The sequence below is a fragment of the Aythya fuligula genome, chromosome 11 (genome assembly GCF_009819795.1).
Source record: "Aythya fuligula isolate bAytFul2 chromosome 11, bAytFul2.pri, whole genome shotgun sequence".
Taxonomy (NCBI): Eukaryota; Metazoa; Chordata; class Aves; order Anseriformes; family Anatidae; genus Aythya; species Aythya fuligula.
This window is the reverse complement of record NC_045569.1, coordinates 3331871-3355929: the sequence shown is the minus strand read 5'-3', so window position 1 is coordinate 3355929 and position 24059 is coordinate 3331871. Positions and strand designations below refer to the sequence as shown.

The 24059-nt window shown below is 39.0% G+C and overlaps 1 protein-coding gene across 1 annotated transcript in view; it reads left to right on the top strand.

The window, feature by feature from the left end:
• Nucleotides 1-24059, top strand: part of PRTG (protogenin) — a 79031-nt gene that overhangs the window by 16444 nt on the left and 38528 nt on the right. Inside the window, exons 3-8 of the mRNA XM_032195233.1 lie at nucleotides 16855-16999; nucleotides 18035-18168; nucleotides 18475-18612; nucleotides 19740-19898; nucleotides 20458-20617; nucleotides 21294-21541. Coding sequence (XP_032051124.1) covers nucleotides 16855-16999; nucleotides 18035-18168; nucleotides 18475-18612; nucleotides 19740-19898; nucleotides 20458-20617; nucleotides 21294-21541 — 984 coding nt within the window. The remainder of the gene's footprint in view (nucleotides 1-16854; nucleotides 17000-18034; nucleotides 18169-18474; nucleotides 18613-19739; nucleotides 19899-20457; nucleotides 20618-21293; nucleotides 21542-24059) is intronic.

Below are 24059 nucleotides of genomic sequence, written 5' to 3'. Positions count from 1 at the left end.
TGAGAGGCAGATAAACTGAATGCTACATTAGTTGGAAAGCTTGGTGGTTAGCTTCATTTGTCTAACGTGTATGTAATACAGCAACAAAAGAAATAAATATACCTGAAAATACAAGTTTTATGTAGGCAGGGTGTCAGGAAAAGCCTTGTGATGGCAGAGTACCTGCCTCCTGCTACAGTTCTGAGACAAGTTAAATATCAGAACTGTCTGATCCAACCAAGGCATGGACTGGTGTGTCAGCATGTACGTGTATTTAACAATAGCTTTAATTTTAGTTTAAAATATTTTGGTGAACAGTGGGTTGTTATTGCCCTGCTTTACTGACCAGTGAAGATCTGGTAGAAGTCTGTAGCAGGACTTGTAAACCTGCTGGTAGTATTGTTTATCACAAAGTAAGCTGACTTAGGAAGCCTTATAACACAGAACTAACAAACCCCACATTTGATTTATACTTTTGACTACAGTTTAAGCTTGTGTGTAGACAGGACTTGTATGAGCACTGAGCTGTATAATTCTCTAGTGTTTGTCAGGGCAACTTTTATTCTCTCTGTGATCTGGTTCGGAGGGGAAATAGTGTTTTTTTTTTGTGTGTGTTTGCTTTGCTTGGTTGGTTGGTTTTCCTCCCCTGGTGTATGGGAGACAAGCTTTTTTTGTGGTGAGTGGTTTTAGGTCGGTGCCAGAGAGAACTGTGAACTGCAGTGCTGCGAAGAAATTAGCACCTGTGGGTCGCACCTCCTCCTCTATCTGGTCTGTCCATTACTTTTTAATTTTTTTCTCCCTCAAATATTTATGCGATGCTCCGGCTTATAGCCTAGAGCACCATGTACTTGCTAGGCTGTAGATCTTATCTGGAGGCACAGGGTGCCTTTCTGAAAATGTAGCTCACAGTGTTCATGACTTTCATGACTAGAGAGCAGCCCATCCTTTTATTTCCCCCCCCTCTCTTCCCAACACATTTATGCAAAGTATCTCAAAAGCAGTGAAGTAATCAGCACTTTGCACTTTTGGTGCACCTGGATCCTGTTGGGGATCTGGCTCTTTGTGTGCCTTACCTTCTTTCTCTAAGGATGTTTTTCACAGGCATGTTCAGTAGCTGGAATTATGAGGAAATGTTAAGCATTGTTTTTGCTTACTTTAATTGTTCCTTACCCTATTATTTAGTTGTTGCCGTGTTTGCCATTTTCTTGCTTTTACCTAGATAATAGTTGCCCGGCCTTTCACAAACTTGTGAAGAGGAAAGATGGTGACCACCTGAAACAATAATATCTGCAGCAGAATAGCCTGAGAACTTTAAATAACCGAAGGGGACCGTTTCCAAGGCAGCTAAGTGACCTTTGGATCCCAGAAGCGGGCTATTCATAGAGGCAAAGCCTTTGTCCTGCTTTGACCAGTGGTCAGTGAACTCTGGCAGGCCCCTCGGCTCACCATCTTGGCCCTAGACTAGCAGCTGGTGATTGATTCATTTAACTGTCCAGATTCACATTCTTTTGTCAAGGACTTGTCAAGGAAGAAAAAGGTTCTGTGGAGGGCTATTCATTTTGCTAAAAGGAAAGGGATGCATTATATGATTGAGTGGATTACGTTTGGGTCAGAAGAGTTCCTGCTTCTCTCCGTTTTAATTCGGCCTTCAATCAAAGAGAGATTTAGTTTATCAGCACAGTGTGATGCTCATGAAGAGGGACAGATCATTTCAATTCCATCAGTGTGATAGGGCTTTTTTTTTCCTCTTCCTTCCTGTGATTTCTTCCTTTCCTCTCAGATTTTTTGCCGACAAGTAAATAGATTTTTGTGATCAGTTAATGTAACAGGGTAGAGAATAGTAATTTTTATCAACCTTTTACCTAGTTTTAATGTGTAAAATGTATGAATATTGTATTTCTAACCCTTCCTATACCTCTCATATAGGTGGTGTTAAGCAATCCAGAAAAGACTAAAGCACGTAAAAGAAGATTAGTGAGTTACCTCCGTTTTAGATACAGAGAAAACTGAGAAGAGGAAGAGTTGTACGGGATCTAATTAATAGATTGCTTACCTACAGACACCTCAGGCAGCTGTAAAGATAGTAGAAGATAGTATCTTCTATCTAGTTCACATTTTCACCTGAAAAACAGAAGTTTGTTGTACAAACCCAGCATTCTCCAAATGGACAAGAGGGCCACCTCTCCATTTGTCTGATTCTGTTTTTAGAATCCCCATTGTTAAACAGAGGGAGGTGTTTCGTGCTTTACAAAATTTCAATCATATTTTCAGTTTTGTAGTTAATGCACCCAGAAACTAACTTTTGATTTGCACTGTGAAAGTATTTTTCCAGGCCCTTCTGTCCATCTTCCTTTCATCTGGGCCAGGTTTCCTTAGCGTTAAGATTTTTCTTTTCTTTTCCTGCTGATCCTCTACATAACGTACTGAGGAAAGAGTGTTGTTGCTTAGCTCCTTCCACTGGAAATAGCAGGCATTTAAGAGCAGATCTCGCCAGTTAACCTTCTGCATCTGTTTGAATGAGCACGATGAGCTGCAGCAGATGAAATATGACCTTCAAGTTTCTTTCCCCACTCGTATAAACTATGTATTGTTTTGATTTGGCTTATTGAACGCATTATGAGGGATTTCTGATTGGCTTCAGGCCAAGGTGTTAAACTTCTGCTGATGGAAGAACAAATGCATAATGCACAAGAAAATACAGTGGGACTTCCCCTGTTTACTCTTTTCTCTTCCTCTTTTTGAGGGAAATGGGAGAATTTTGTATTTGTTGAGATAAATGAGTGGCTTACGCTATCTTAAGAGCACAAGAGATGAAGGAACTCTGAGCTAATCTAACCGTGCTTAGCTATTCTCTGTTACACTGCTCTATAGATGTGGCAGAAATCTGGGCTAAGTACAACATCTGTTGAGTAGGCCTCCTTTGCCACTTGGAGATATTATTTCATGGGGGCTTGGTGATACTCTTTTCATGTCTACACTTGCATTTCCCGAGGATCAGTCCCGTTTCTTGGAGCTTGGTTGTTTCAGGCTGGAGTATGATGTTTGGGATGGGGGTACCAGCTTCTCCGTGCTCCAGGTAACATAACCTTGGTGCCTGGGGTAGCTGTGACTCATGGCCCTGAGCTGAAGGTAAATAATGAGCCTTTGAAAATCATGGGGATGGAAAATGGCTTGTCAGTGTGTATTAGAGCACATAAGAAATCTAATAAGCATAGGTATTACCTACTTAGTAGGACATCACTCTTGGCTTGTGCTGGGACCAGGCAAACTGGAAATCCAGCTCTTGCTGCCCACCCCAGCAGTCGACAGCCGTAGCAAGCAGCGTAAAATAAGGGGTCACCTTATGAGGTGACTTCCTCTAAAGACATTTTTTTGTTTATTCTGCTTGCTTTTGATATGAGGGCTTTTATGGTAAATCCAGAATAAATTTGCGGATTATTTTCCAGACAGATAAGGGAGTGAAATAAATATACTTAGGGGGAAATACAGGCATTTCCATGGCATTGAAGGCAGTGTGATTTTCATCTGGAAGCTGTACCTCTGATTTGTTACAAGGTCCTGCCCTTCCCCACCTCCAGAAATACTGCAGATAAGCATTTAACTAGAGGAATTAAATAGTTTTCAGCAAACACACAGTACTGAAAATGCTTTTTGTTACTTTTTTGTTGATGTGTGAAGTTTTTTTTCTGTTTTTCCCTCTGCTGCTCTCAGAGCCGTTCTGAATTTTGCTGTTAGTTACTGTGCTGCACAGAAAGGCTGTTCCTGGGGAGGTCTCTGGGCTGTGTAATGCGGTAGGGGGGCATTTGGTGACAGGAATGAGCTGAAGGCGTTTGGTCCTTGAGAGCGGAGGCATCTCTCCTTCCCTTTCCCCCCGGGAATGCAGCAATGTTGACATTTGGAGAGGGGGCTGAAGGGCTTGAATTCTCAGCATCTCTCCCCAGCGTTTTGCAGTGAAATTTTATGTTTTATTCTAGAACGCTGCTTCTGAACCACTATAAGCGAGACATGCAGAGCGCTCATAACTCTCAGGGGTTGCGTTTCTGACAGCCTGAAGACTTGCAGCACCGCCATATCAGCTTACACTCATTCATATGTGGACGGTGTCAGTTTGCCACTGTAAGAAATGGAACCTCTTCCTCCGCCTCTCCCCAGATGTGAGGGAAGGCGCAGTGGTGGGCGGCAGCAGAGGAATGTGTGGGGCCCCGCTCCTGTCCTGGGATGCGCTCTGCAGTGCTGCCCGTGATTGATGAGCGGGGCAGGGTGAGGGGAAGAATGGGTATTGCTTTCTACTTAGAGTCTTGTTTTATTTTAGCCAGGAATAGCATTTATTTATTTTTAAAGGTGTGTGACTGATAAATAGAGGTCTTACCCTCCTGCTGGCATCTGCGGTGGCATTCATTGATCAGAACAGGGCAGCTTTAGAACTTGCAGTGTCAGAGGCTTTTGTTGCATAGTGCTGAAATTGGCTTCTCTGTGTTTCACTGAGTAATTATCACATTTTCATTGATCTTTTTGGGGTCTGTTCTTTGAGGAACTTTTGAATCCTAGCAGTCAATCTTTAATTTTCTACTTCTATTCTTCTACCTGTTTTCTTTTTTTGCTGCCAAATGAGGATGGCTGTGAAGGGACATGTCTTTTGTTGCACAATCCTGCTTGTGTTCTGATCCTTCATGTTGTAAAGTGCAAAACTGTGCTGGATGTTCTCCGTGCAACAGTTGGGTTATTAAGCAGAACTAATTCTTCACAGAATGGCAACAACTCCAAAGAAAGGCATCTGTAGGATTAAGCACAGATACTGGAAGGCAATCACTTGGCAAACTGCTGAAGGAAAGCAGTCCTTGCAAGGGAGAAAGTGGTATGTTCTTTCTCCTGAATGCATGCAGCCACACAAGTTGAACGGCTTTGAAGCTGGTTAATGTGGCTTACTGTGTGCCTTTTCTGTACTATTTCCTGCGTTTCTTGTCTGAAGAAAAGCAGAGGGGAATTCCTTGATAAGTGCGTTAGCATTTATTGTGCACTTCTGTGGCCACACACTATTGCCTGGATGATAGATAAATCTGAGAAGGGAAAACCCCAGCTGGGAAGCCTTCGGAAGTGAAAAGATCAAGTCTCATGCTTGTTTACATGATTCAGTAGGGTGTATTAGTTGTACTATCAATAAACTATTGACTATACAGAACCACCTATTTCTAAACCTCAATCTTTTGTTTCTTTGAAAACAATGCTAGTGCTATAACTCCTGTGGTGATTTGCACGTCTGGCTTCATTCGGAAGGGCAGTAGTGCATATGTATCCTCTGCCATGTATTAAGCGATAGAGGTGGGGTAATGCACTATGTGTAGCCATGTGAATGGCTTATATATAGTTATATATATATAGCTTATATATAGTTGTGAGAGCTGGAAAGTGCTGTTGTTGCAACATCATTAACTGCTTTGACAAGGTAAAATAGAAAGACTTGTGCGAATCGTTCCTAGACCACCTTCCTTCAGGTTGGGAGTCTTGATGTTTATTGGTGTGTTGCAGTTCTCCTGGAGCACCATCTCAGCCTGGCTCTAAGAGCACCCGATGGGCAGGATAACCAACTGGAATCTGAGGTGCTCATGAGTTAGTAGGGTGTCAGGTAGGATCCACCTGTTATTTTCTGTAGCATGTTGGTGCTGCCTAGGATCCTGTTTATTGTCACAGTTATGTTAATATGTCATGAATAAAAAGCTCTCTCTGTTCGAATGGTCTGTAGAAGGAGGAAATAGTCTAATAGTCATCCTGTCAGGTTGTACTTTTCTGTTTCTGCCTTTAAAAGAGAGCTTTTAGAAGGATAATTGTCCATTTCTGAGGGGCCAAATTTCTTCACCTGGTTTGATGTTCTTCTTAATATACAACAGACATTAATTATGAGCTCCTAAGCTGAGGCTTTCCAAAATTTATGGTGAGTGTATGCCACCTATGCAGCAAAAGGAAATAGTATATTTCAAAAAGTCGCATATATCCTGAATTCAGATGATTGCTTCCATTCTTGGAAAAATGAATTGTTATCGTAGAGATTCCTGGTCCATTGTGATGCTTGTTATAGTAATTGTGAATCCACAGGTTTTCTGTTTGTTTGTTTGTAAAAGGAGAACTTAAACAGCCAGCCACATGTTTAAATGTTGAAAGCCTGGTGTTCCATTTGATGATCTGTTCTGTGCCCAGGAAACAAATATTTACAAGACTGAATGCTTCTGAGAATAAATGGCAGCAGCAGGGCTTGCTTCTGCCTTCAGACATCCATGTAAGAGTGGGTTGCAATTTCAAAACTTCCTCACCAAAGGGTTCCAGAACCAAATGCATCTTTTTTTTTTTTTTTTTTTTTTTTTTCTCTTGCTTTTTTTCTCTGGAGCAGCCAAAGATGATGCTGTTTTTGAGGCCGTCTCCAGACCTTCACTTCTATAGAGCTCTTACAGAAGGTTTGTTTTTAATGAGGGAAAACAAACAAACTTGAAACACCAGGAAATTGAAGGAAAAGACTGTTCTCACTTCTTTGTAGGAGGTTAAAAAAAATTTCTTTTCCTTATCTGGTCAAGTTTTTTTCTCCTTTCCTGTCAACTATCTTCTGCATGCATCCATTTGGGTCCTCCTCTTCTCTTGACTTTCTGCAGTGGGATATATCTGCAAACCTGCCCTTAACACAGTTTCCATTCTGTATGTGGAGAAGTCAGCATACTTTGCTATTTTCTGAGGGTACTGTAGGAAAGAAAGAATAAATCATGAATGCATTTCCCTAAAAACCTGTTCCAGAATAGTCCACTTGACTTCAACGCTGTCAGGAAGAGATGATATTACATGTGAAAATTGACGTAATTTGCTTCATTTTGAGAAGCTGATGGTTAAAACTGTGTTGCTGTGTGTGTGGCCAGAAACAGCTTTACAGAATCAGCCCCAGTCCGAGCGGTTGGAGAGCTTAGTTACATTCAGTGGGCATATTCAGACTTGGTTATTCCTGTACAGAGATTTTTAAAGTGATCATTTGTCAGCCACTGAGTTAGGAGCTTTAAAGAAAGGAGCAGGGAGACATGAAAGTGTTAGGGGAAACAAATGAGATCGCAGCTGACATCTCCAAGGGAACTTTTGTTCAAGAGTGCTTAGGCTGTTGACCTCTTTGCTTCTCCATTTCATTGCTTTTAGGTTATAGTATTCCTCAGTACCAGAGAAATAGCGGCTAGTTTGTGACTCTGCAAATGCTACCTTTTTTTTTTTGGGGGGTGGAGGGTGACAGGGTTTCCATGGACATTGCTGTGCAAAGGTTTTAATGCACAGAGAAACCAGTTTGCTTCGTGTTTTAAAAAATGTGTTCTTTATATATGAAGTCCATCATTTATTTATTTATTTATTCCCCTCTTACCAGAGGTTGGGGAATAATTCCTAGTGATCTACATCTTAGTTTGGAAATCAGTGTGTAAAATTACACTACTTAGGTACCTGCTAGCAAGTTAGCAAGAGTAAGAGGGAGGAAAGGAAAAACTAAAGCATAACATTGTTTCTATCCTTTTCTGTTCCTTTCTTTATTGCACCTCCCTCTCTTTGTTTAGTTTTGGTGGTAGAGCTAAGTGTATGGTGGCCTAGAAATAAATATTTTTACAATAAGGTGATCATAAGTTTTAGAGGAGCAGACAGTTTCCTAGATGTAATTGACTGGTGGTTTGTTGGCGGTGAAACTGCAGTAAGCTGTGCAGTGGAGCTCACCCATTAGCTTAGGAATTAGGACTTGAAGATTTGACCAGAGCATGAATTGATGATAGCAGAAAGGCAGATGGCCCAAATCCTTACTCATTACCTCATCAGGGGTCTCCTTGGTATTTATCAGTGAAAGCTGTCTCTAATTATCCCTACATGTAGGACAGATTTTGGTCTCTTCAAAACTCAAAATGTGATTTTGAAAGGATCTCACAGACTAATTCATCTGAAAGATTTGCTTCTTGCCTACAACCTGCCAGTATTACTCTAGGAGTTGAAACGTGAGGAGTAAGTGGTGTGAAGGATCAGTTTTGTCTATAGAAAATGTCAGATTTCGTGACCAAACATGGCTCGTTCATTCTCTGTGCTTGGGTCTTTCACACTTTTTCTAATCTCGTTTTTCCAGTATCTGGCTTTTTTTTTTAGTTGTCTATGCTTGTGTTTTCTGATGAAGATGTGGCATACTTAATGTTCATTTAAAAAAAAAAAAAAAAGTTAAAAAGATGACTAAAACCAGAACAACCCCCTTTGCTCTCCCTCTGATCCTAATGGAGTAATATGTTCCATAGGTCTGGATTAATACATACATCACTTAGAGAATTGATTAGAGGTACAGTATGTTCACAATAAAAGGTCTCTTACTTCTAAGACAAGGCCCTGACTCAAAGCCCATTGAAATGGTGTTGCTATGGGGAGGAATATTTGTCAGCAGTCTTAAACATCCCCTCTTTCTGGATTTGTTAACATATCTTGCATGGATGCTAATACACTATGCCAGTAGCTCCAAAATTTGTCATCCCATTTTGATGAGATCTATTCTTTGACTTACAAAAAAAAAAAAAAAAAAAAAAAAAAAAAGGTAGGAAGGGAAGAGGAACTCAAGTTGTAGTAAGCTAGTGGCTCCAAAGAAACCAAATGCAACTCTGGATACTTTTGCAAAGCCCCAGAATAATAGTGATCACTGTAGAATATGACTGTATTTTGTACAAGCTGTAATTCCAATCCTCCTCCTTTAAAATGCCTACTAGGAGATTCAAAATGTCGAATTTCAAAGAAAAAACTTTGGGATAAGCAGATTAATAGGTGTTTCATACAATTACTCATAGTGTCAAATCAATGCAGCAGTTTGTATTATTTAACCTCCCTATTAATTGTACTGCTCTAAGGTAATTGCTTGAGACTGGATTCTTTTTCCAATACATTTCTGAACTGTCTCCTTCAAAACTGCTGCTATGGTGTTCATACTATTGTAATCGTAAGAATTTTTTAATATCAGTAAAGTCAAAAGGGACCATTTTCTTTTCTTCTGTTTTAATTTTAGGAAGAGAAAATTGGTGTATTAGCTTTACCCTGGAAATATGTTTAACTTGAGAAATATCTGAGAAAATACACAGTGTAATCTGTTTAACAAATAGTGTAGTGATAGGCTAAATGTTATCCTGCTTGCTGATATTTCCAGTATACACAGCAGCCTGTAGAGTTTTTGTTCTGCATGTTCCTCAACAATGAAGACAGAACTTATTAAAAAAGGGAACATTATTTGCACTTCTGTGACCACTTTTCATTTCAGTTTGGACTAGAGGAAACATGACTTGTTATCCATGATTCTAGTTTTGTCTCGAGTTCATATTTTTCATGCTAAAGTGTTTACCTTAGGAAGAAGACAAGTTACAGAACTAAGAGTGAGTTCTTAGTGACTGGATTGATAGAATAAAGGAGAGAGAGAAATTAAAGGTGAAGTATGAAAGTGAAAAACAGAACAGAAGGGTAAAGGGAACTCTTTACAGGGTACTCTTTACAGGGATGAGCACATTTCCAGGCAATTCAAGGGAATACTGCTTTAAAGTCATGTCTAACTGTTTGCTGTTAGTACGTCATTAAAATCCAGGGATTAATAGAAGCAGTCTCTTTGTTTCACATTAAAAAGGAATTGGTTTAATTTGGGATTAAAGGGTGCAAAGAGCCGTTCTAGCAAAACTATTCCCAAGGTATCAGTAAGGTAAAGTGGGATGGTTTGAAGACTGTGGCTTCTCTGACTGTCCCAGTCATACTATATATCTGTATGGATATTAAAGTTGTTTTAAACCCATTCAATAATCTCTTATAATATATGTTATCTTTGGAAGTGAAATGATGTGGAAAAGCTTGTTTGAAATGCTTGGAAAGGCAATCAGATTTATAAGACAATTGGATTTCTAAGGCCATACTGCCTTTCTCGTACTGGATCTGTGTATGACTTACATTAGGCCAAGTGTATTCAAATCTGTGGATGCTGTTCTGAAGGACTGAACCTGTAAACAAGGCTTTCTTGGGTATCAGATCAGGATAATGTACAAAGCCTCTGCTCTTCTACAAGTCTGCAGGGGTGTGCAGTGTGTGCAAACAGATGGAACAGGGTTGGTCATTATTCCTCCTCCCTTTTGTACTCCAGGTGTTGCTAATTATGTAAGCGAGAAAAACATCTCTAGAGCTCTATAGTACGAGTACAGTGTGGTGATTGATTAATGTATTTGAGGAGAGGCACATGATGAGTTTATGGACACTACGTGTGTTTTCGACTGAACAACTTCAAATCTTGAATTCTTACTTAAAATGTAAATAAGCAGGTTGATGTTGGCTTCTAAAAGCCAGTAAGGCTATTCTCCTCTTTCCCATGTAATTGAGCAGCTGTTGAGACATCAAAGAGGCTACCTTCTGTAGCTATTGATTATCTTGTCACATTTTTCTCTGAAATATTTTGACTCTCTTGGCTTGAAAAGAACATAGATGTGGAAGGATGCTAACAGAGCTGTTCCAATACATTAGCTGTTGAATAGCAAGAGTGTACAAGTTGTTGTCCAACTGCAGGCAGTCCAAGTTATGCTGAACCTGTGGCACACCTCAGCTGTCTCTTACACCTTAGGGAACCTCTGGCTGACACTTGGGTTCTACAGAAGGGTTCTTCAGACACTGACTCTTTCTTACATACCCTTTTGTTTATGTACTAGCTTCATTATCTTATCTCCACAGGTTTTATGGCCTATTGATGTAAAATGTGCTACACTGATAATGCTCTGAAGAGCAAAGAAGAGTGAAAGAGAAGGTGGGAGGAGGTAGAGGGATGGAAAATTTCAAGAGCCTCTTCATACTAGTCTGCTCCGAGTAGTCTTTTTGCCTGGGGAAAACAGCAACATGCTATTAGATTCCAGAGTTTTCTGAGAGAGAAAAAAAAAAAGTGCTTTGGGAAAGGGTGTTTACTGTGAGACCCTTTGGGAAAGGGCATTTAGTGCGAGGGTACAGTAAGAGCAGTGTCACTGTCCCCTGGGTGGGTGGGTAGCAGCCCAGCCACCCCTTTTGGTAATTGTTGTATTGCCTCCCTTGCCTGCCTGCACCTCATGAATATCTTTTCCTTTATCAAACTCATCTGAACTTCCTCCACTACAGCTAAAGCCTATTTCTTCTTTTTCTGTTTTTAGTGATTAATGAGAGTCATCGTTCCCTGTCCTCTCTAATACCTCCTTTATATACTTGTAAGGCAGCTGTTTCTCTCCTTGGTTTCCTTTCCCAGGACTAATGAGGTCCTAGCTCTTTTAATCATTCCTTGTGGGTCAGGTTCCATTTTGTCATGAAATCTAACATTTTTATGCATTATAATTGTAGATCAAACAAGACTTGATCAAAATTTTAAGGGTGGATGTAAGAAATCACCGTGCTTGTGGTAGCCCATACAGAATGCTTTTCACATACAGTTACTTATAACTGTACCCACAGTGCTCCATTTGTGTGAAATTCACCTCTGAACTGTACCCACTTACAGTTTATATGCACACACACACTTAACTGTATATACCTAACTACTTCATTTAATTTCCACTGACATCTCCTGGATAATTTGGCAAAGACCCACCCATCAGATCACTTGGTGATAGCCCCAGCTTTGTGTACTCAAACTGCTGCATCAGAAATGGGGAGGACATCTGCATGTGTGTAGGTTTGCCACAGCTGGATCTGTCAGTGTTCATGTGTTATTCCTGATCCAGACTAGAGTGGCCACCTGAGTGACATATCATTTGGAAATATGTGTCCATATAGCCAGCTAACAGGAATGGCAAAACTTTCGTAATCAGTTGTAAGCCTCACTCCTGCAAGGATGGAGGAATCACACTACACTCAAGGCGAATACGTGCAAGTTGGCTACAGTACTAAAATCTAATACACTATGTATTTGTTGCATTTTTTTATCAACTGTTTCAGGGAGAGAGTACAACAAAAATTAGATCAAGAGGAGAAAAACACATTAAATTTATCACATGCTATCCTGAAACACATTGCTCAGGAAATAGACGTAGCTTTTTCTTAACATACAAGCTTATTTTTCCCAAGTGAAACCTCTTCACCTCTTCACCTGAGAATTAAAAAAGAAAAAAAAAAAAAAAAAAAGGTTTCATTTGCAGGTTAGGGCTATTGTTTAATTCTCAATACTATTAACACGTAAGTTCTAGAAATGGCATGATGCCATTAGGCACTTTTGTTTCCACCTGAGTAGCTCATCTATCTGAGTGGCCATTATCTCTTGAGAAACACACAAGTGTTTGATTTGAAGAGTTTCACAATATTTGCTGCAGTCTGGTTAGGTGAAACCCAATTCTCTGCTGCTGTTTCAGTTCAGGGGTTTTGTCTTCCATTCTTTCAATTTCTTTATTATACAATTACACTTCAGTCTTGGGCTAGTATCAACTGGTATGTGTGAGAAAATCAGCAAGATTTAGAAGTAATAAATACGTAGGTTGTTGGAATTTCTTTTGCCTTTCAAGAAGGCTCATTCAGAAAAAAACTTAGGGACATAAAGATCACGAGGCAGCCTTGACCTGCCCACAGCATCTGGTTTTAGTACACAGGTAGAAAGTGCAGGATGTAAGGGACCATCCAAAGTCATCTGGATTTGAGTTTGCATGAGCAATCTGCCTTCACTTAATTCCATGATTTCCTTCACTTAGGAGTGAAGGAAATGATTATTATTGTTAAAAATAATAAAGGACTGCTGTATTTTAGCACAACAAAAAAAAAAAAAAAAAAAGAGGGGTGAGCATTTCATTAAGTCTTTGACTTTATTGGAACATAACTGTTAAATCTATCTAAACCTGAATTTAAGTACAGTTTTCTTCTGTGTGTGCAGGATAGTTTTCAATACATGTATGTCATGGAAGACAGAAGCAGTGTTTCTGTAATATTTAATCACCGTGTGTTGAAAAGTCATCATTTGTCATTTGAGCCTGAGGATATTTGCCTCAGTGGTGAATGCGGGAACTCATACCTGAATTGAACTCTGATTCCCTTCTGTGTGGATAACTATATTGGCCAGAACTGGGTGTTTTATGCCATCACAAATATTTGTACTCAAAAGTAACTATACAAACATCTGCTCCCTTTACATAAATTGCAATAATTTTAAAAAATAAATATAGTTTATAGTAATTGAGTTTATAATAATTGTTTTCTTCCTCTGTGTGCAGCATTTGGTACCCTGCAAGTTAAAAAAAAAGGTGGGAGCACCAGCTTCTTGGAGTAACATTAATTGTTTTGTGTTTTTTTTCGGCTATAAACCTGGGAACAAAATGATTAAATAGACTGGAGAAGAGGGGGAAACCTCAAATAAAAAGGCACTTACATTTATTATGTTTTGCAGGGTTGTTTTCAGGAACAACGCAAGTCTCTTGAGACTTTGTTTCTTATCCATTTTATAGAGCTCTGGCCTCTTAACAGCACTGCTTTAATGACTTGTTCTTGGGGTTCTGAGTTGGTATCAGCGTTTGCCATGAAAACAAGTCTGTTACAAAGAGGTCAGGTTTCATGAGACAGCAATAGACTTGTAAAAACAGATTTTACTGGCACAAATAAAGTCAGAGTTAAGAAGAAACCACAGCTTTGCGTAAGGAAACAAGATACAGAAGGAGCAAGTATTGAGCTAAACTGATAAACAATTTATAAATTGAGAATGATTGGGAGATGAACAAAAGTGGTTTTTTTTTTTTTTCTCATTTCTTAAATGACATTTAGTGATGTTAATGATTTTTTTTTCTGAAGATTTTGTGCCGTTCTCTGCAATTCTGACTTTTGCTGTCATTAAAGATTAAATTTTGGAGGCAATACCTCTGTCCTGCTCAGGTGGAAAAATGTTCTTTAGATATTAGCCTAAAATTTTTTATTGCATTTTCTAAATAACATAGTTGAGTCTGTTCTTACTTGCTGTTGTAACATTGTTTTGTTCTTGTATTATTAATTTTCTTGAATTTTGTGGAGTTCTTGAGAAGCTCTCTTCTGTCTTTAATCTTTAGCTGTAATGTACAGGGTGCATTGGAATAAATAATTATATATGTTTATGTGTATATAATATATATTGTAGTATTTATTATATAGGGCACACACACACACACATATATAAATAAAAGCCATATATTAGATTTGTATTCTCACACTGTCTTTTTAAATAATCTCAGTGCTATAAGGAAATCTTTGGTGTGATTTTATAGTTCCTCTAGAGACAAAACTTTTAGAAGTCTGTACGAGCTTTGCTTTGCTGAGACCTCTCTGCCTTGTCAGAACAGTCCTTTCTTACCTCACGGGCTGTGTGGTACGTCTGCACTGCACTACACAGTGGCTCCAAGACTGCTGTTATGTTGATTTGTGCTGTTCTTATTATACCTTTATTACATTCCGAGAGATTTTATTTTGAAAGTTAAGCAGACTTGCTCAGCTTGCTTCATCATGCTTTCAATAAATAGGTAATGGATGCAAAGAACTATGCTACAGGGATTAGAATGGATGAGGAAGGGAGGAAGTAAGATGAGTTTGGATGCTTTTGTTTTGCTCTTCTGTAGTGGAAAGCTACAGTAGCGTTGGACAGCATCAAATTCAGCAGAAAGCAAATCCCCCAAGTTTAGAGTCACAGAAGCAATCTGGTATACATGCAGTTTGCCTTGCACTGAATCTCAGCTCTGTGAAATTGAACTTTGGTCTGTAGAAAAGAACTCTTATGTTTTGTTTTCATTCTGATGATTTCTTAGCAACCAAAAGAAAATATCTACTTAGGGAGAAAACTGCTCCAATGTTTCCTCTCCCTGTCCCATCTCCACCCCCATCCACCTGTAAGGCTTCTCTTGCAGCTTTTAATGTATGTTGTGGTATGTTGTGGCTTTTTTGATTGTTTGTTTGTTTTTTAATTAAGTGGTTAATTAGGACTTAACTGTGAGGTTTATGAATCTCTTACTGCTCAAAAGTGAAAGGAATAACTGAATGCACAACATAGGGAACTGGGTTAAATTCTGCTGGTGAGTGAGTCTGGTTCTCTCTGTGGTGAAGGTGGGTAAGTAGCCAGCTGTGCTGGGGCTGTGGGGACCTGCTGCCAAAAGCCACAGCCAAGCATGGAGCTGATCTTAAGCACAGATACCAGAGCATCTCTGCATGTGTCCTGGTTCTCAATCACGTTTAAGGTGCCAGGCCTGGATTCCAATGGCCGTGGTGGCAAGTGCTTTCAGGTGATTTTGCTGGAAAGGGTGGTTTGGTAGTCTTGTTAGCCAGCTTTTTTGGGAGGGCTGCTCACAACACTGCAACACTTGGATTCGGCGGGTATCATTAGGACTGTTCATTCCCATAGTGCTGATGGAACTACCAAAATGCAGTGGGAAAAAAGAAAAGATTTATTTTGACCAGGGGTATGAAATAGCTATCCTAGTAATAGGAATCTTTGACTTACATGGTTAAGTCAGTGTTAGGAGTTAGTTTGTGCATGGAGGGGAAAGCAATCAAGTGATGGCACGTTTCCTTCACACTCCAAAATGTAATTTATTGATGCTGTGCAGGAGTATTAAATTGTGGGGTAGTGCTGGTGGGAGGAAGCATTCATTAAGATGCTTGGTGTGCATCAGTGCTGGACATGCACCATATACAGCAGGGCATTATTGAGAACACCTTACAGCTAATATGATATAAACCAAATTCAATTAATAAACAACGTAGAGGAATTCTTTCAACACAAAACTTGAAAGTTAAGAGATGGGTAACTTACTAATATTGTCTGCTACATTGTGTTGTTTTAGAATTTACACAAGAGTAGAAGTTTACTCTAAATCTGATTTTAGAAACAAATTAGTATCATGGAGTTTTTACAGAGATTGTGCCCTGTGCAATTACAGGGAATGTGAATGCATGTGGAATTATTCATGTTGTGAGTTATCCAAAATGAGTTGCCGCTGAATAGATGCTCTTTGTGTTAATTATGTAGTGAGCAGCAGTAAATAGAGCAATTAATTAGAGGCTTTTATATTCCTTTCCCTTCAGCTTTTATTTCCTGATCAATTTCTTAGGTGCCTGTTAGATGGCAGGTATTTATTGATCTGACATTTCAGCTGGCTCAATTTTGCTCCTTTTTGGAGCAAAAAGGAGTTGGCTCAATTTTAATAACATTTAATAAATTTTAATAACATTTTAATATATAAATATTTTTTTTTTTTTTTATTTTGTAAAATTGAGTTGGTTCAGTTTTACTCCTGAAGTCGTAAGTGCTTGAAATTTTATAGGGAATGTGTGTTCACTTGGACCTTTGGGATGAAAGTGTTGGTTAAAATTTTGAGATTGTTGTAGGGTTTTTCTGTTTTTTTTTCTTTTTTTTTTTTCTTCAATCAAGCCAACTTGTCCAACTCTGCAAATGCTTTTACTGAAGTGAGTGTTATTAAATGACTGAAGTATGACTGGGATTCAAGTGTTGTTCCAGAAATTTTCTATTGCAGTCAGATTTTTTTTTTGATGAAGTGTAGCGGGACCCAAGGTTCTTGTATCAATGTGAATTTCAATAGTTTAATAACAGGTATGCTTTCTAGTTGCACACCAGTCAACTTGTTCACCTCATTCTATTTGAGAGATTCATGGTAATTTTGGTTGATATATATTTTTTTAAACCAAATTAAGTTAAAATAAAATTATTTTTAATATACCTGCAACCAATGAAAACAGGTGTTGAGAAAAGTTTATAAGGTAATTAGACCAGTCTTTCTTTCCATGTAGAAAAGAGGACTATTTGAAGTATTTTGGAGTATTCTTTCAAGTTGACCTATGATCTGGAGTTTGGTTTAGCCAATGTTTTTTCCCCACTTGACTCCTTCAACTCATATCTCCTTTTATTTTTAGCCATTTCTGCATTTGAAGTCCAGCCACTTTCAGCTGAGGTTCAGGAAGGTGGAGTAGCTCGATTTGTCTGTAAAATAACAGCAAACCCTCCTGCCGTTGTGACATGGGAAGTGAATCGAACAACTTTACCTGTAGCCATGGACAGGTAAGTAAACTTACACGTTTTAGAATGTCATTTATTCTCTGTGATAATTTTGGGCCTACTACAAGAATAAAATCTGAATACTTGCAATGACAGTACATTAAAAAGGGTCCATCTGTGTAGTATGTTCACTACTAATGAGACAGTAATAGTTGTGTGGTTAGAGTCAAGAGCACAGGCCAGTCACTTGCTGTTGTGTGTGCAATAAACATAGAATGAGAGAATGTCCATTGACCTGTGAATTGTTACTCACAAATTTTACATGCAAGTCATTCTTAGGAATGGGAATTGCTGTGGGATACAGAAAAAGAGGACTTTTTCTGTGGGGATAGTTTGAATTAGTGGGATTGTTTTCACAGGTGCAATGTAGAAGAATTGATGCTGAACCTGTGGATGTTTTTTTCTTTCCCTTTTTGTTTTTTTAAGACCCTATGAAGAACGATGTATGTAGAAAACTGAGTTAAAACACTTCATACTAGGGAAATTGTGCTCAGGGAGACTTGTATTTTGAGTTCATTAACTTGAAGCTTATAGCCCGTTCTGTGCTGGGTATTCTCCCTGGCCAGACCACGATCATTGAACCTACTCCCATCCTTCTTGGCATGTAACTTTTGTTGAACATGTTTAAGACACCTAGCATGCAAAGGAAGGTGAAAAGAGAAACATAAAAGTTGAAAGCATAGGTGGGTTTATTGGAAATGTTATGTTTATTAGGCTACAGTAGCAGAAATTGATGCCAAATAAACCCACCAACTTGAATAATATGGACATGGTAGCTGGCTAAAGAAGGCTGGGATGATTACTTTTGAGGATGAGAAAGATCTTCTGGCTAAAACAGATTCTTCTGCTCTCATGCTGGTGTTAGTCAGGGAATCGCGCCTGTAGTTGAGGAATGGAGAGAGGCGAGTCATGTATAGAGAATGTTTTTTAGTCTCCAGCCTGCTGTTCCAGGTCAGTGTAGCAATGGCTATTTATAAACCAAATACTCCTTTCACTGGTGGAACATTTATCTACATTTCTTTTTTGTTTCTTTGACAGAATAACCGCTCTACCTACAGGAGTTCTTCAAATCTATGGTGTTGAACAGAAGGATGCTGGGAACTACCGATGTGTTGCCACAACAATAGGCAGTAGACGTAAGAGCACTGAGGCAACACTGAGTGTTATTCCAGGTACTCAGCATGTGAGATTTTTCCACAATATTTTAGTTGTCCTAGTAGTGTAGCAAAAACACTTAATTGCATTGAAGGGCTGTAACTGCCCTCTGAACCACTCTGCAAAATCATAATTTTACTTATATCTTGTGGCCAAAATATTGTTCAATATATATATATATATATATTTTACAGTTACTGAAATTTGTATTTGATGTATATTTAACTTTAAGCATCCTTTAAAAATATATATAACTCAGCTTTTGTTTAATTGCCCTCATTTTCTTTGTTCTTTTTATTTATTATTTTTATTTTTCTCCAAAGCTTCAGATTTGAAGCCTTTTCACAAGCCAGCTATTATAGCTGGTCCTCAAAACATTACGGCATCTCTTCATCAAACTGTCATACTGGAGTGCGTAGCCACAGGGAATCCAAAGCCAATCATCTCATGGAGCCGGTTAGGTAGGTCTTAAAATTACAGCATACAACATTCAGCCTGTGGAGAGGAAGTGAAACTGGAAAGAAAGGATTTCAGCAATTATGTTACTGTTCTGAGGCTTCATGTAGTAAGCAATGATTTGTAGGTTAGGGTAGGATAAGTGAAACGCTTTGTCACGTACTTCCATACTGCTGTAGAGAACCCCTGAGGTTTCCTGAGGCTTGCCTGCTTCTGTTATCAGTCCTGAGTTGCCCCCAGTACGTTATGGACAAGGTGCCGGGTGGGGCAGTGACCTCCAGGAACCTGTGAATCGGAATAGAATCACTGGTAAATTAGGGCAGATTGGAGAGACTGCATCCTAGAAAACAATCCTGTAAATGTTTCTCCCCCTATTCTCCTTAGAAGCGGCATGTGAATGGGATTTGGACTTTGTATTAATGGGCTGTTCAGACCCTGGATTGCCTTAGAGCCCAAGTAATCTGACTGGAAGAGGAAAAGAAGAGAGGGAATGCAATAGGAGTAAGAATGTTCATCACTGGCACCTCTTTTTGCTATGCAAATTGCGTGTTTTCACGTCTCCTTTATACATACCTAAATGGGAAAGTCAAGACTATAAGTTTTCCTACCTTCTGTTTCTAGAAGTGGGAGAAATAACTGTGTTTCCTGGTTGATTCAGCAGCTCTTGTGGACAAACAAGTTTTATTAAAAAAAAAAAAAAAAAAGTGTGACAGTTAGCTTAAGGACTTTTTCCTTAGAAAAATAAAATATATGGTTATCAAATATGTTTATTTTATCCCCAGCATAATTCAAATGGAGGTGGATGATCCCCATAAGTAGTGATGAACTGAATCTTAGTGCAAGACAGATGAGGAGTGTAACTGGGAAAATGGCATTAGCTTTTAGCTGTGATGGAGAATATTAGATATATCAACTTACTAAGTGGAGTAACCTAACTGTCTGAATGGTCAGATAACTAAGAGTTAAGTGCAAAGCCAATACAAAATGGCAATCTCTGAAAACTCATCTGTGATTTTCCTTTGCATTTTTTGACCTTTAAACTCAAATCCATGCCATTACTATTTAGGCAACGTTATTCAGATGGGTTATTTGAGCAACTTCCTAACCATACTTCTCCCACTGTCTCAAATAGACCATAAGTCCATTGATGTCTTCAATACTCGTGTCCTTGGAAATGGGAACCTCATGATCTCTGACGTGAAGGTGCAGCATGCAGGCGTGTATGTCTGTCGAGCCACTATTCCTGGCACACGAAACTTCACAGTAGCAATGGCAACTCTCACTGTGCTGGGTGAGCCTGCTTTGACTTCTGCTTTGTTTCAACATCATGCTTCTGGCTTGAGCTGTGCTTTGTAGGGGGTTGGATTTAGGGAGGTTGCCAAGGTGAAACGGATCACAGATCTGTGGCTGCATTCTTTTGTCTCTTGACTCACGTGAGATGCGCCAGGCACTCAACATTTGAGTTATAAACTAATAGTTCATTTGCACTTAGAGAGAGGCAGGTGCAGTGTTTCGTCTGGGAAGGCTGACTTCCAAAACAAAATCTAGTGACAAAGTAAAAATTTGTAATACACTTATGTGAGTCATTAGCAGTTTGTTGTAGACTGGAGTTTGATTTATTGTTTGTATTTATAAATGCAAAATCAAAAATGTGTAGCAGTGTTGCTTTTTTGTGGAGGGAGTATGTGTTTTTAAACATGCTTTTTTCACACAAAATGAGCTTTCTGCATGGGTATATTTATGCTTGAGTGGTCCGAGGAGAGGGGCTTGTGTGTGGGAAAGTTCTTTCTTAGTCTGACTGTCCTGGCATTTATGTGGGCTTGATTGTTTTGCTTGTTACTTACCTGTAGCTCCACCTTCATTTGTGGAATGGCCAGAAAGTTTAACAAGGCCTAGAGCTGGTACTGCTCGTTTTGCCTGTCAGGCAGAAGGAATTCCTGCCCCCAAAATTTCATGGCTGAAAAATGGAAGGAGGATACACTCCAATGGCAGAATAAAAATGTACAACAGGTAAGATATCCATTGCTGCATGAGAAGTGTGTATGAGAGATGTGCCTGTGAAGAATACAGTTCTTATGGAAGGATGAGATTCCAGTAACAAAATATAGCCAAACAAGATATAACTCATGGAAACAAAATTAAGTGTAACATTATGGACACTGCACAGACAGAAGGAATGCATGTTAGCCAATACCTAAAATCCTCAATGAAGATTTTGTGTTCTCTACATTACCAGGGAGGAAACTGAAGTGATTTCACAATGGAGTTACTCTAGATTTACAGTAGTGTAGTACAGACCAGAATCTTGCAAGTTGTTTGAGGCCTGTTTTACTCCTGTATAGTGAATAGCTCATATTAAAGAGTTGGTTAAGAAATAACAACCCTAAGGTTATGCTATTTGCAGGGAGCAAGAGATTTACAGGCTTATTTTCACTGTGCCTGGCTTTGCAGGCCTAAACATGAATACTGATATGGCAGGTTTTGAGTAACACTACAGGTTGCTAAATTTCACAACAGCACATTAATTTCTAATTGAAAAGTTTGTGAAGTACAAATCATCTAAACTCATGAAATAGAGGAAATGTAACTGTTGTTGCATTCTATAGGGCTACATTTATTCAAGATGTAAGCTTTTTTCTTTTTTTCTTTTTTCCTTTTTTTATTTTTTTCTTCCTTTTGGATTCAGTAAATTGGTGATTAACCAGATCATTCCTGAAGATGATGCCATTTATCAGTGCATGGCTGAGAACAGTCAGGGATCGGTGCTCTCCAGGGCCAGGCTTACTGTAGTTATGTCAGAAGACAGACCCAGCGCACCTTACAATGTCCATGCTGAAACGATGTCAAGCTCAGCAATCCTGCTAGCGTGGGAGAGGCCACTGTATAATTCAGACAAAGTGATTGCATACTCTGTGCATTACATGAAAGCGGAAGGTAAGCACTTTAATTTAATGTGTATCCGTATACTGTTATATACTTACATATAGTAAGAACTTGAATGTCTGTCCAAGAGGTGCCGAATTTGAATGGCTCATGACCAGGGCTTCATCAGAGCATAACAGCATAAAAATCCATATTGTAACCAACAGAAGTGCATGGGCAAAAATGCTTTAGCCAAATCATCTCGTTTGTGGGACTGATTGGCCTTCCAACTCACCTTTGTTTCATCATTCCAGTGAACAGATTTTGAAGTCAGCAATGGGCTTTAAAAGTTGGGACCTCCCTACTAATGTCTAGGTTTCCCTCAATTTGTCCTCAGGGGGAAATTCTGCCTAGCTCTCTTCCATGTGTTTGCTTGGCTAGGAAGGACAGAACATATACCAGAGTCCTGGAGGCTTACATAGTTGAAATTTTCACTAGATTCAGCTCTTCTGTCTATATCCCCCAGTTCTTGTGACTTTACAGATTTCCATGTGTTTTGGAGGAGAATAATTGACATGGCTTTAGCTATTATCTCTTAGAATATTGACTTAGTGAGAAAATTTGCTCTCCTTTCACCCCTTGCTCTCCTACAGTGAGAAATATACAAACTTTCAAAATATGTGGAAATAGCTGTGAACTGTTTACTGTAGCCTCTTAAATATTATATAAATTCCTATGTAACAGGGAATGGATAATTACAAGAAAAATGAATAACTAGACATTTTTAATCACTTATTGTTATGCGATTCCTTTAAGTTAAGGAAATCTTTAGGGTGATAGAAAACAGGCATTGTTCTTAAGTAAGAGAAGTGACTGCCGAAGGACCTGAAATTTTGTTTGGTGTGTGGCTTAAACTAAGCTGTAATGCAGCTCTGTTTTCTAGGAGGACTGATTTCTTTTTTCATTTCTATTCAGTAACTAGTTTATTCAAGGACAGGACTGCAGATGCTCAGCTCTGTGTGGAATACCAGTCTGCCATCTGCTAAGCAGAGGACAGGAAGGACAGCTTAATTACTCTAATACTGATGCAGGAATAGCTGCCTTTGCTTTTGCAAGTGGGATTTTTCAGGACACAAGAGAATTTTGTCTGAAGGAAGGAAGGAAAGAGTTTTAAAAGATAATGAGGACAAGGGGTGCGGGAAATTACCCCCTACACTTTCAGTCACTGAGGTATTGTGCTCACAACCCCCACTCAAAGCTAATATGAATAAAGTCACACTAGATAAGCTATCTGGGTAATTGTATGTCCGGTGCCAGTGTAGAGAGCAGAGACTGGGTAACTTCAAAGAAAACTGGGAAATTGTCCTTAGGGAAGCTTGTATTTGTGCAGGAAATACTCCTTCACAGTAGTGAAAAATCTAAAACTTGTATTCTGCAGAATTGTTCTGCAGTCGCTGCGTCCTGCGTATACAAAGGTTGTGTCTTGTGAAATAAAAACAAAACCAAACCCACCAAATGCTGTATTATTTAAACTTGCTTTCTCAAATACTCATTTTGTTAATCTTTCCAGACAGCCTTGTGAAGTTTATTTCACGTAAGGCTGTTGTGTATCCTTTCACATTAAAAACTCCCCAGTGGGGAGTGGGAGGGGCTACGTTATGCAGAATAATTTCAGTGCTGGGAGTCAAAATGTGGGTGATTTGTGTGCCTTTTTAATTGGTACCAGAAGTTCTGCATCAGGGCATTAAAACATTTTTGGCTTGTTTTGTATTGTAGAAAATATATTTGTGTTCAAAGGCTAGTGGACAGCAGTCCTGTAAAAATAGTTACTTTCTAAGAGGTAGTCTGTCAACCTTTCAGAGGATGTTGCCCACGTCAGAGGCATTATTAAAAATCTAGAAAGCATGCCTTTGCGAGGAAGTATCGCATCAGTTAGTTCTGTAATCTATTTTAGGGCAACTATATTTGAAGAAATGTAAATTAAAGGATAATCTTTTGATTCAGTGAGATGACATTCACACAATACCTGGGCTCAGAGTTGCTAAAATTCACTGACATTGCCGTGTCTGGCTTACTTTGTAAGAATTCTGGGTACTTTGTGTAAGTGGTTTGGATCAAGGTATTGCTGTCGTCATTTTCTTCAGCCTGTCTTCCCTCGGTCCACCCTCACAATTTCAGACCCTAATTAATATTAAAAAGAACCTCAGATGTCTCCAACTTAACTGGAGCATATCTGACTTGCTTAAAGCTTCTTATGTGTGTAACTTTTTCCTTTATGTATTGCTCTGTGGTTTATTTAGGAACCGTATTTGTCAGTGTGAGTGGGTAAGGTTTTATTACAAAAAATAACAAAATGCTGGCTAAGTCTCCTACTGATGCTTATGATTCCATAAGTCTGAAACATAAAGGAAACCTGGACAATACACTAATCATATGCAGTTCCTGAGAATTTTCTGTAGAGTTCACAATGTGGTAGGTGCTTTGAATACAAAAGATAGCATCACTCATCGTTTAATTTCACAACTTGAGCATTCTGCTGCTTCCCTATAAAAAGACGTTCAAGTCCTCTTCCTTATTTAAATTAAAAAAA